Below are 12,739 nucleotides of genomic sequence, written 5' to 3' on the forward strand. Positions count from 1 at the left end.
AAATAATAAAATAGTAAAAGATACGCACAATGAAAAAAAAAAAGTACAACATACATACTTTTATAACTCCCTCCACAAATGCACATGACCACTAGCCACGACCACGTGCACACAAAAGAAAAAAAAAGGAAAAGGGAAAAGGAACAAGGAAGAACCAGAGGGAAAAGGGAAAAAAAAAAGAACAACAACACACTTTTCCAATGTGTTTCTCATAATATATATATATATATTCATATTTATATTTATTTATTTATACCTACAAATATATAAATATAGGTGTGTCTGTGCATTTGTGTCTATGTTCATATATGTGTTCATTCATTCATTTCCCCCTTGTTTTTCCTTCCTTTCCTTTCCTTTCCTTTCTTCTCCCTTTTTTTCTTTTTCCTCCTCCCCCTCTTTTGTTAGTCTATTTCAAATATTAGGTTTTTGGGTTTGTCCTTCCCCTATTTCTTCCCTCGCTTCCACAGCTCGTTGGAAACATGCGGTCTCACCATTTTGTATTGGTCATCAGTATTTTACTTCGTATGGTGTGTCGCAGCCTCTTTCGTTTTGATCATTTCACTTATATCGAGTCTTTCTTTTTGATGTGTGTATGTGTGCGTGTGTGCATGAGTTCGATTCTTCTCTCCCATTCGACGGGAATGTATGGGCTCAGTCATCTTTTCTTTTCCTTTTTTTTCGTGATTACTTTTTCCTTTCGTCTTCATGCTTCAATTTATGACCCATACATACACATACACATAAACAAACAAACACACACACACACACACGGACACATGATTTGCTCCGCCTAAAGCGCTACATCGACATCACTTTACTTCTTCTCTTCGCTGTTTCCACGCTTTGCTCTCTCTCTCTTTCTCTCTCGATCTCTCTTTTTCAATCCTACGACTGCTCCAAATACTTCAACCGTTTTCTTCGCTAACCGCTAGTTTCTTTTCTTCTGATCGTTCCTTTTCACGTCATGCATTTCCCCCCCCCCCCAACACACACACACATTCTTCCACTTACCATCACCTGCTTTCAGTTGACTTTTACACATATGTAAGCAACAGCGGCGAGATGACGTAGTCGGAGGCGGAACTGCGTTGGTTAACAGGCTGCCGCGACACCTCAGGTCCCGGGAGCTGTGAAGCCTCCGGGTGCTGCTGCCGCTGCGTAAAGTATGGAGAAGAAGGGCTTAATGGCATCGCCGGCATCTCCGCCGGAGAGTTGTTCGTATATGAAGTCGGTCGCGAGGTGTAGACGGGCTCAAACGAATACCCCTGAGACGCATTCAACACACGAGATTGTTGTTGTTGTTGTAAGTGGGGCGGATGATGGTGGTGGTGGTGGTGATGATGATGCGTTTGCTGTTGTTGTTGTTGCTGCTGAAATGAGTTGTGGTGATGTTTGTAAGACGGGCCCGGTGGCACTACGAGTGGACCTCTACCTTGTTGCATTGGGCCACAACTACCGAAGGAAACAGGTCCCGCTGCATGTTGTTGGTGCAGCGGCAGGTTGTTGGTCATATAACCACTGGAACCGCCATGCGGAGATCCCGCCTGTTGATGCTGTTGCCGATAGCCACCGCGGCTCTGGTACGGGTGCCCGCCCATGTGTTGGGAATGCCCACTTAGGCCGCCGTGGGGATGGGGGTGGGAACGATGCATCTGCTGAAGCTGTTGTGGGTGAAGGTGGCCGTGGCCTCCACCGCCTCCGTAACCACCCCTGTAGGCCGAGTTGTATTGCTGCCGCTGCGACCGCATCGAGTGGCCTTGAGACGGCATTTGGGGGGAACGCGTGTTCAAATGAACACGGTGAATAAAGTTACACAAACTTCCACGCCCACACCTTTCGCGTTCGTAATGCTTGCAAAACCGGAGATATTTCGTGGAGTCACTGTGTTGAGCCTCCTCGCTGCCCTTCGTACGGTAGACTTGCTCTGAAGGCACTTGCACCGGGTTCGCTGCTCCGCCTCGCAAAGAGTGACCCGCGTTGATGTAAAAAACTGAGCCTGGTTCATGTCGCTCGTATGGTGCTTCTTCCAATAAGGCAACAGGTGTGGACCAGTGAACCAGATTGACAGTCACAGGCAAGTCACCGTCACGAGGTTCTGCAAAGGTGTGCCGACTGTGGATGAAGTCACAACGGTCCCCGTGGGCACACGAGGCATTGGTGGAAAAGGATTTGCAAAGGTATAGTGCGTAACTCGGCTCCTTTGTACCTCTGTTTCGTGACAAATAGTTTTTCGACCCAGAAGTAGTCTCGATGAATTCGGACGGGATACACAGCGCTTTGTTCTTGTCAGCACTCAGCACGTGGAAGCGGCGGTCGTGCTGACCCGACTCATTGGCATCGATATTATCCCCATCAGTACCCTTGTCAGGGGCCACTAATTCTGTTGGCGCCTCGAGTGGTTCCTTCTGCGGTTTGCTGCTACTGCACCTACTGTTGCTCCCGCTCCCAGGAAGTACCTTGGTGAAACAACTTTCAGGTCGATCCGTGTTAGGCAGCACAGGGGAAAGAATGTCTAACCCCGCCTGCTGCTCCTGTGGCGAGCCCAAAGAGTCCTTCGCTTCACTCATTCTCTGCTCGCGTGTTCCCTCTTTCTTTTGCACTCTTGCTGTCACTCTTTTGATTCCACGGCTTCGAACACACACACACTCTCTCTCTACCGTCACTTCCTTCTTTCCTTAGTACTCTTTTCGCCTACGTCGCCTCCAATAGGTTTTTCTTCCTTTTCCTTGATAGTGATACTGGCAGTAGTTATAACAATGAGTAAGGAGAGAATTGCAGTCAAAAAGAAAAAAAAGTAAGAAAAACAATTCATCACACAAGAACCCTGATCCCCCCCCCTCTCCTCCATCTCCTTTTTGGCCCCCTTTCTTCCGTATTTTTTATTATAACAATTAACTATTTATTTATAGAAATATCCCTTCTTCCTTCCTGGTCGCTTGTTGAAATCTTTCTTCACATAGAACGGTCGAGTGGAAGTGGCGAGAAAATAAAACACAAAAGAAGAGTGGCGAGTGGTGACGAGGCAGCGATACGTAGAGCGCAGGGCAGCCCTCTAAGAACAGAAGCCGAATGCTAATGATGACAACGATAATAATTGCAGCAAAGACAGTTGTGAGTATGATGGGTCCCAACGAAATAATGAGTACGAACGCCCCCGCAGAAGTGAAGAAAAAGAAAGGAAAGAGGACAAACAGCCCATAAACAGTAAAGCTCACCGCAGCACCCGCAGACACTGACAGTACAGCAGAGCGGGCATTACCCCAATTATGCACGTTTCTTTTTTTTTTTAAATTTCCCCTTTCTTTTCTTCTCTTTCTCCTTTGATTTCATTCGACACATTCGAGCACAACATCAGACACACACGCAACCAATAGGGGGAAAGGGAGCATACGTTCACTTCACGGCAAAAGGAAACAATGCGGACAACCAACTTAGAAACAACTGCATGGCCCTCGACTCATTTTCCCTCAACGCAGCGCTCCTCTGTCATTTGTACTATTGCTACAAATGTTTATCCATTCCCCTCCATCCACGGAAATGGGAGTGCAAAAGCATGAAATCACGAAATCAAAAAAAAAAAACAACGAAACTGCGACACCTCATTCTTAACAATCTTGACCACATTTCACATTAAGCCTGAATTAGAGTGAAAGATGTCAATATGGAAATAATACAACAGTAAAGGGAAGATGGAAATGGGAAAGAGGATGTGAAAGGCTCACCACAAGCAAATGCCGCTTCTCTCCATTTTTTCCATTCTTTTACCCACAAACAAGTTTACTCCTTGCAGTTAAATCTTCTCCCTTTTGGCAACAAAGCATGACGATTGGTGTTGTTACCGTCGTTAGCCGCTGCCGCCCACATCAATAAATATGTGGAGACAAAAGATAAAACATAAGCACTGAAACTAATGAAAAGTGAGCTAACAGTTAACTCAACAACATCAACAACAAAAAAGTGGTAGAATGGAATAAGACCAACAACAGCAGGTTGAAAAGAAAAAAAACCCTACACTTCCACAAAACTAACACACACACATTCGTACAACTTACATCCCTCTCCGGTCAAGTCATGGTCCACTTTCACTTATGAAAACTAATATTTACCAACTGGTGCTGCAAGTCCTCATGAATGATCGACACGGCTACGATTCCAATTCTTTTTATTCTTTACGCATCGCCTCTCTCCCTCTCTTTCTCTCTTGTCATATGGCGCTGTGTTCTTCCCTTCCCCCGGTTGCACTTGCGATGTGCCAATTTGTATTACCTCGGACCCCTTCCTCTTAATAATACCGAATGCGCCAACACCTGGAGGAAGGGTTTTGAAACGCATATGAGTGTTACGCAAAAAAAAAAGAAATACACTAAAGAGGGATCGGAGAAGTGGGAAACTGACATGCAGAATCCCCACTGGGAACACTGCCGTGTCTTTCCACAACCATTATTTTAGTTTATGAATATTCCACATCATCTTTTCTCCTCAAGCACCCCCCCCCTTCACTTCCACACGGTGCATTACTAATAGACGCCGTGATGGGGGTTTCTTCATTCGTCCTTTCACCATCCCAAAATAACGGAACACATCCACCACTTCAGTCCCAAAGGAGAAAACAAAAACAAAAAGAGAACATTCAACAGACCTCTCTCCCCCTCGCCCTCCCTTTTCACAATGCTTCTCAACCGCGACTATAAATTATCAGCGCCACAATGCAAAGCATGCTTCCGATAACAAATAGTATGCCAGGAACAAAAGAGTATATCAACAACGATAATATTCCACTTAACACAATAGAACACCCCGCTGCAAAGGCTTTCATGATATTGTCCGTATGCTTAATTACCAACGCCACTAACAATCCGCCCACTGCCTGAACAAAAATCATTAACCACACGAGGGAGTCGAAGCCACGGAAGTACTCTTGGAAAAAAGAAGTGCCAGCATTGACATCGTCGGGCGTCGCATTAACTTGGGCTTGACCTTGAGTATTGGAGCCAGAGCCTGCGAGAAGCTGTGCGACAATATAACAAACAACGGAGTACGCGGAAAGGTGAACGTTTTTCGTGGAGGTATGAGAACTGAGCGAAGCGTCCTTAGATTTGAAGAGCCATTCCGACATGACAGCACCTGCACTGGAACATAAAACCGCCATCGTTGTTGCCACCACACCCACTACGTAACTACCGCTGATTTCCACAGAATTCGTCTTCTCTTCAGGTTTCCGACTACTATGCTTGCTGCCGAGCTGGGCTAACACCACACCTGCCATCAACAAAAAGAGGGCCATCCACTGCTGTGAAGAAAACGTACGACCGAGAAATATCCACAGGAGCAGAGCCGTACCGAGTATTTTTGTCTGGTAGGTTACCTGAAAGAGTGTGGGCTCCATATTCGCCAATGCCACAAACATAACATAGTTCTGGAATGCGTAAATGATGGCGGGAACGGCAGTTGGCACCGCACTTCGGTGGAGAAGCTGCAAAAGAAATAAGCCACAGAAGCCCTCTCGGTTTATCTCCACTTCTATCGACTGGGCGTCAGAGGAGAGATCCGCGGGGGCCGACTCCATGTTAGTTGCGAGCTTGGCTCCATTACTGTTATCTTCATGGCTGTCCTCATAACACAATAGTTTTTGATCCTGCTTCAAGGTTTTCACATCTCTCATTACATCGGATCCACGATGGCCCAGCGGAGTTTCCGATGCATCGGTCCCGGAGTCGTCAAGTACGCGAGAACCGCGGGGGGCGATTGTGGAAAAAACGTCCCACGCGCACCATGCGAGAGACATTAGAAACTTTACCATCTCAGTCATCATCACAACATGAGAGGTGTTGAAGCGGTTGGAGGGATCTTTGCTGGATTGTCTTTGTTGCGTGTAGCTCATAAGTATCACAATCGTTGCATTCTGCACAGTGAGAAGCACGAGGAGAACGTAATGAAACAATGAATACGAGTTGGCCTGCGAGTTGAACTGGGAACTACTCACACTCCTCAAGGGAAACATCTATAGCTTACGGGATCGTTGGAGCCCTCCCACCGCTCTCTCTCTCTCTCTCTCTTCAGTTTCCTTCTGCACTTCTTTATTTATTTCTTGTATGATATTCCACACCAGCCTCCCCCACAGCAACCCACGATACCGCTCCCTCCAACGTGGCTCTCCTCCGTAGTTCTTTTCCGCCACGCTGCCTTCCTCAACTCGCCTCCAGTGTGAAGGTCGTTACAAAAATATCTGTATATATGTAAAAATGTATAAACTACAAGCGCCACTACAAGAGGACCATATGGAATGAAAACGATTAGCAAAATATGTGCCACGCAAGAAATGGTTAAATAATACGGGCCAGAAGCGTCTCGAGCACATAAAAAATATATTGCAGTAATGGTGTGCTCGTACAGTCGCCCAGGAAGGAAAGGCGCAGTGTAGCAATATATATATATATTATAACACTAACAAATCTCCTCCCCAAAATAAAAGCTACATGCGGCGCAGCCACAGCAACTACGATCCAAAGGAACGTCGCTCCGCATCGACATCAACTGCAGCGTAACGTCTCTGTACCTTGAATGGGATATTCAGGACCTCACAAAACGCGCTAACCTCACGCACTGCAAAACGACTCAAGATAACAACTGAGACTCCATGTTCACCAAAACGACCAACTCGACCGCACCAATGCGCGTACTCCGCTGACGACCGAGGTGTCGCCAGCATAAGTACATGAGTTAACCCAGAAATATCGAGGCCACGTACGGAAGATGAACCGGAAATAATAATTTTCCTGCCACGCGGTGCCAATGTTTTGCCACGAGTGGAAGATTCAGTGTCATTCACTTGCCCGCTGCAGCGCAGCGGACTACAGGAGGGCACATCATCTCGAGTTATCTCAGGCTCGACAGCATCCCCTGCAAAAGCAGGTTTCAGCACCTCCCGAACGATGAGCTCTCGGCTCGCCGACTCCGGTAATATCACTAAAATCTTCCCCTCGTCGTAACTGTGGCAACAGGTCGAGTTTGACTGCTTCATGGCTACTGCAACACACTCCCGTTGTTCCGCTAATGTGTCTGCCGTGTAAAAGAGGTGCTGAATGTTGGCTGGAACACTCACCTTCGATGTGTTCCCCGTTGTTGCCACTTTTTGTGAAAAACTCTGGATCTCACTTTCGAAAATGCGGGACGTCCTCGACTCCAATATGTTCTTTTTCAAGAACCGGCGCACATGGTTGACTGTGGAGCCAGCCAAAGTGGCACTCGTGAATACCAACTGCACCGGCGCCTGGTACTTGGTAAAACGGTAAAGCTCTTGCATAAGTAAATTACCTGCAGCATTCGGGGATGTGGAGGGCAGCACATCATCCACCTCATCCACTACGATGAGATCGAGGCTAGGAAGCACAGGCGTGCGGTTGAAGGAACGGCGTTTTCGGCCCCGTGAAGCATCGCGCTTCTCGAGAGCCTCCTTGTGCCGCCGAAAAAAATTCCAAAACACCTCCGGGGTTGCGACGCACACATAAGGCCGCCGGTCCACCGCCTTCACTACGTTCCCAGCCCCGTCACGAATCAACTCCCGTGTGAGCCGTCTGTACACTACGCCGGGAGGTACGTCGCTGGTTGCGGTAAACACGAGCCGATCATCATCCTTGTACCACCACATTTCCCGCATCCACCGGGCTATCTGCATGCAGAGGTTGTCGTTCTGAGCAAGGAAAAGGACAGAAAAAAGCTTCATCGGACCGTCACGCATCAGTCTTGCTATAAGAGCCAGACACAGAGCGAACGTCTTTCCAGTCCCCGTCGGGGCGCAGAGGGCCACGTCTTGGCGCGCGTAGAAGTGCTGCAGGGCACGCGCCTGCACGACCGTAAGGCCTTCAAAGCCGCACTTATGCACTTCCGAGGGAGACTCACCCTCCCGCAGTTGCTCAAAACGGCGGTGGAGGTATTCGACAAGGTACGGGGGGAGGCCCATCCGTTCGGGATCGAGTGTTGCGACGGGCCGTTGCCAAAGTTCCTGCAAAGGCGTCGACTGAAGCGCCGACTCGTCGATCTTTACGTCTGACAGCGACACATCACGCAGCGGCTCGGGTCTTCTGGGGGTGAACACCAGCGGTCTGCAGTCAGAACTTCGAAAATCTGTAAATTCCTCCGGTACCTCGCGGAACCGGCGCGGAAGACGCTTCTCACTCCTCCACAAGGCTCGGACACAGCATCTCATGGCACTCTCCCCTGAAAAATCGGTGTCATGCTTTGCGATGGGTGTTCCCACGATATAACAAAGTTACGCACGCAGAACAGAGAGGGGGGAACGAAACCATGGAAAAACAGGAGAGGGTAAACAAGCGAATAAAAAGGTTAGCATAGCCTCTTTTGAAGATAAGTATGGAGGGAATGATTACTACGGTGTGCTCATCGTGGGGAGGGGAAGCTTACGATAGAAAGTACCAACGGGTGAAATGAGACGAAAAAAAACAAAAAATATATATGACCAACAAAAGATACCAAGGTCCTCTACATGCTTCAAAACATTCAACGATATACTTACTCCTCGTCGGCTTCCGCCGCATTCTCATCATTGCCGGCGTTGTCCTCAACAACTTCTTCAACTTCATCCCCCACTTCCTCCTCACTGCTCTCAACAGCCTCATTGCGAGGTTGGGTTTCCTTGCAGCGGTGCCTCATTATGTCAAGTACAGATGAACCATAGTAAGTTGCTCCGGAGCAGGCGATAGTAAGGGCGGGCATCAGTCACCCACAACTGTTTGTTCGATATAGAGTAGAGTAGATACACTGTACTAATGGAGTGTAGCACCTCTAAATGGTAGCGATTTGGCGGTGAATTCCTTTTGCAGTTTCTTCTTTTTTTTTTTTTAGCGTTACCCTCGTCGATACACTACTACTTCTAATAAAGGTGCTAAAGATGGCTATAAAATGCAGACGCTGGGAAGAGTAAGGAAAAGTATTATGCATTCCTCATCGTGGTTGACTGACGAAACGATAATGCGCACGCAGCGTGCCAATCGTGCCCCTAAACACGTACGCATACACACTTAAGCAAATGGAAAAAGTTTGCAAATTAATGATGACAAAACCACCATGAGCTTACCTACCGCCCAGCGTAGCAACACACATTACCGCTCACAGCACCACGTACAAAAACCTCTCGTAAGGAATGATTGGCTCACCGAACGCAAACTGGGCGGCTGAGGCGAAAGAGTCCAAGCTCAACTCAATGGCACCTTGTTCCTCCCGAACACGACCCATGCCTTCATGGGCAGCAGTGAGCCGTGGGCTGCAGTCGATCGCCAACTGAAAGTAATGCGCCGCACTGACCAAATGAGTTTCACGGGTACTTGACACATTCCCCGGCCCCAGTGCCACTAGCAAATCAAGGCGGCCAAGAAGCAAATATGCCTCAGCACAGTGGCTACCCACTTGCAGAGCTTTTCCAAGCATTGTCTGTAAGGATAGTACCTCATCATGGCTCAGAAGCTTCCGCTGCTCACGCATGTATCGGTCATCCTTAACCCCCCGAAGCTGAGCGGCAGCTCCCCAATTTTGCGCAAAGCGACGTTGCCTCAAGAAGTAGTCGAAAGATCCTTCAATCAAATCAATCTTGACACGCGCTGCGGAGCATAACAAGTCACAATAGGCTTGTTTCTGCTCACCCTGTACACCACTTATGTACTCTAGTCCTGCATCTGCGGCGAGCTGAGCGATGGAACCGCAGCCAACCAGCAGCGCGACATGCGCTAATAAGGCCCAGTGGCCAGCAATCAATCTTTTGTGTTTCCCACCACTACTCCACACGTCGTCGAGAGAGAAAAGTTTCATGGCAGAATCGTCAACGGGGAAGACGGCGTGGCCGGACGTGCTGGACACCTCCTGAGGTGCTTCCTTCGAGGCAGCCTCCACACGTCCCACTAACACTGCAAGAAGGTTCTCAACACACTTCTGCTTACGATGATCAGCATCGTCCACCATATTTTGTAATGCAGTGAAGACGACCCCACACAAAACATTAAGGGGATACATCTGGCCAGCGTGACCCGCCACCTTCGAAGCCTCTTCATGCTCTCCAGAAGCAGAGTGTAACAAGGCCAACAACACGAGGACTTCAGCTTCAGCTTGACATCGCTTGAGAAGGAACTTTACTATCTCCATTGCCCTCCGTTCCTCACCGACGAGAGCACTCAGCCATGCCTGTTTGGCAAGCAATATAGCGTCCATAGGGTTTGACATGTTCCTTGCCATCACGAGCCCGGAGGAATATTCGAGAAGCTTTCGCACCCTTCCCTCCAATGTGCTGCGGCCACCACTCTCCTGAACCTCACGCCCCAGGCAATAGCAGGCCGTACACAACTGCAAAATCGTTAGCGGACAGCAATGCGCCGACACTGCCCTCTCCGCCAACCGTACGGCTTCCCGGAGTGACACTTCCGTTCCACCCTGCACCCCAAGACGCGAGCCTAACAAAAGAAACCGTGCTGCGAGCCACCGCCGCGAGCCAACAACTGTGGGGAAGGTGGTGGACGGCGCTAAACCCCCTTCACATTCAGCGTTGATCCCTGCGACACAATAACTGTCGTCATCATCCTGCTGCGTTTGGTCCGTAGTGGAATGTTGTGAATGGTGGGCAGTTGGCATTGGTGGCGAAGAATCGCTCCCTTCTTCTTCGTCATCGACCAAAGCGCGAGACGTATCCTCCATCATACTCATCAGCCGCTCCAACGGCACATTGTTGCGCTGCAAACACGACATGGCCACATCCACCCACTGTTGTGCTGACACAGGTGGGGAAAACGTGGGGTCTCTTCTGACTCTCAATGCGGGTTGAGTGGCGGATGCATTGTCACACACAGCAAACGCCGCAACCGCCGAAAGCTGTTCCGGATGATCACCCGGGTTGAGCATAATATTCCGATAATCAAACACTAAGTGCGCCAGTGAGGCCCCCCCCCGACTTTCTTGACAACGAAAAACAAGAGACGAAACACAAAGATGGCAGGAGTAACGACGAAATTTGGCAGCGCACACCATCGCCCAAAAAGTTACCGCGATCACATGTACGAATTCGGGCGGCTACGTGTGCATACTCAGGCCTTGCCACCTGTGCACAGAGAGCCGCAAATCGTGCTAGCACCTCTGGGTCCGTCCCTTGATATTACGTGCACATTCTCCCCCAAAAGGAAGAAAACACGGCTTTTACAATAATTTACCGACAGCATAGTCTTCTTCCCACCGCTTCAGTTGGGATGCAATAACAAATAGAAGACTACACCCACCTCCTCCCATTTTCGGATAGATCGTAATCCTCGGGCAACATTTCGTCCGCTCGGCGAACGACCATTCCATGCCTCAGTGAAACGATGTTGAGACGCGCGTCAAGAACACCGCTCACCAGGGTGTGACCCTTCAATGTGGCGCCATTGAGACCCTCCGATGCCGCTATCGCTTCCTCAACAGACGACATGCCAAGTAGTGCCGCACCAGTGAAAGATCCACTTCGGTCATCAATTGAAATGCGCACATCTACAACAGTGCCATACTCTGAAAAGCAAGCTCGCAGCTGATCGACCGTTAACCAATACGGCAGTCCATCTACTACCACATCAGGGATAAAAGACTGATGATGAGAGAATCCTCCATCCCCACCCTCGGCGGCATCTGCGCCCTTAGACGGGTCCTCGACAACCTCCACGCCCACCTCCTCCAATACACGATCCACATCTGCACGCGTGTACACATTATACTCCGGCTCATGTAATGCAATGAAGGTAAGCTCTCTATAGTAGGCATAACAAACAGCCTGAAGGGCGTTATTCATTGAATCAACAGTCACAATAAAGTCCTGAACGTGGCTCACACCGCCGGATCGTCTATCATCCCCAACCTGCTGTTCACGCACCAACACACATGAAACTTGACCGTAGCGCCCAAAGTACGTGTTCATTGTTTCCTCATTTAACTGGTATTCAGAAGTCATACGAACGTACAACTGGGTTAAAGCCGCAGGTGTAGTCACCACTGGTGGCCGCACGAGAAAAAGCCGGTCCAACTCCTCTGACCTCTCTGCCTGGCCCCCGGAAGTCGTCGCCGCAGAGGTCAACGACGGCTCTATCCTCGAGTCGGCTTGTGTGTGCATATCCTTCCCAGCACTGTCGACCATTCCCACAGAGTCAACCGCCTTCACCACACCACTTTCTGATGCGTCTTCACTTGTACGCACCCTAGTTTCTAACTCATTTTCCTCGCGCTCCCGCTTACGACCGCTAATTGGCTTCGTTTCTTCGCTGCTAGCCGCGTCAGGGGCACCGCTGCCACGGCCACTATCATTGATGTTATCATTAACTGGCAGATCCCGTAGGATCCCCACACTGCTGACGGGTGGCGCCACGACCAACTCGGGGAAGGATAGGAACGAAAAAATGTTAGAGCAGATGCTTCCCGCCACAGGGGAACCAAACCGGCGACTGAGGCAGAGCAAAATAAGTTTCGCGTGCTGTTTGGTGGCTGGACTCACTGATGAAAAGAAGAGTGGCACAAGAAAACAATTTTCCGCATACACACGGTGTAGGTGCGGCACCAAATGCAGTAAACGAGCCAAATGATAAGTTTGCAGGTCCCGAGTCCCCGCTGATGTGCTCATCCCTACTGTCCCCCCCCCACAAGTTTTTCCCTTGTTTTCAAAGGAACGTCTCCTCCGCCTGGTCACGTTCCACTGCCTTTCTCTTTTCTTTTTTTTTTT

General features: G+C 49.2%; 6 protein-coding genes across 6 annotated transcripts; all 6 read right to left on the reverse strand.

Moving 5' to 3' along the window:
• Nucleotides 1-1,037: 1,037 nt before the first annotated feature.
• TEOVI_000504700 (Zinc finger protein, C3H1 type-like) lies at nt 1,038-2,570 on the reverse strand (the record flags this gene model as incomplete). The annotated part of the gene is made up of 1 exon (XM_067222874.1): nt 1,038-2,570. The coding sequence occupies one exon, from the start codon at nt 2,568-2,570 to the stop codon at nt 1,038-1,040; it is 1,533 nt and encodes a 510-aa protein (XP_067078975.1).
• Nucleotides 2,571-4,678: 2,108 nt separating this feature from the next.
• Nucleotides 4,679-6,004, reverse strand: TEOVI_000504800 (CMP-sialic acid transporter, putative; the record flags this gene model as incomplete). The annotated part of the gene is made up of 1 exon (XM_067222875.1): nt 4,679-6,004. One exon carries the CDS (start codon nt 6,002-6,004, stop codon nt 4,679-4,681), a length of 1,326 nt encoding a protein of 441 aa, XP_067078976.1.
• Nucleotides 6,005-6,499: 495 nt separating this feature from the next.
• On the reverse strand, nt 6,500-8,209 carry TEOVI_000504900 (ATP-dependent DEAD/H RNA helicase, putative; the record flags this gene model as incomplete). The annotated part of the gene is made up of 1 exon (XM_067222876.1): nt 6,500-8,209. The coding sequence occupies one exon, from the start codon at nt 8,207-8,209 to the stop codon at nt 6,500-6,502; it is 1,710 nt and encodes a 569-aa protein (XP_067078977.1).
• Nucleotides 8,210-8,532: 323 nt separating this feature from the next.
• TEOVI_000505000 (uncharacterized protein) lies at nt 8,533-8,736 on the reverse strand (the record flags this gene model as incomplete). Its single annotated transcript, XM_067222877.1, has 1 exon — nt 8,533-8,736. One exon carries the CDS (start codon nt 8,734-8,736, stop codon nt 8,533-8,535), a length of 204 nt encoding a protein of 67 aa, XP_067078978.1.
• A 393-nt stretch (nt 8,737-9,129) lies between these two features.
• On the reverse strand, nt 9,130-10,905 carry TEOVI_000505100 (uncharacterized protein; the record flags this gene model as incomplete). Its single annotated transcript, XM_067222878.1, has 1 exon — nt 9,130-10,905. One exon carries the CDS (start codon nt 10,903-10,905, stop codon nt 9,130-9,132), a length of 1,776 nt encoding a protein of 591 aa, XP_067078979.1.
• A 361-nt stretch (nt 10,906-11,266) lies between these two features.
• Nucleotides 11,267-12,640, reverse strand: TEOVI_000505200 (RNA-binding protein, putative; the record flags this gene model as incomplete). Its single annotated transcript, XM_067222879.1, has 1 exon — nt 11,267-12,640. The coding sequence occupies one exon, from the start codon at nt 12,638-12,640 to the stop codon at nt 11,267-11,269; it is 1,374 nt and encodes a 457-aa protein (XP_067078980.1).
• Between the last annotated feature and the right edge of the window lie 99 nt (nt 12,641-12,739).

This window comes from Trypanosoma equiperdum (genome assembly GCF_001457755.1).
Source record: "Trypanosoma equiperdum strain OVI genome assembly, contig: ctg_1712, whole genome shotgun sequence".
NCBI classification, from domain to species: domain Eukaryota; phylum Euglenozoa; class Kinetoplastea; order Trypanosomatida; family Trypanosomatidae; genus Trypanosoma; species Trypanosoma equiperdum.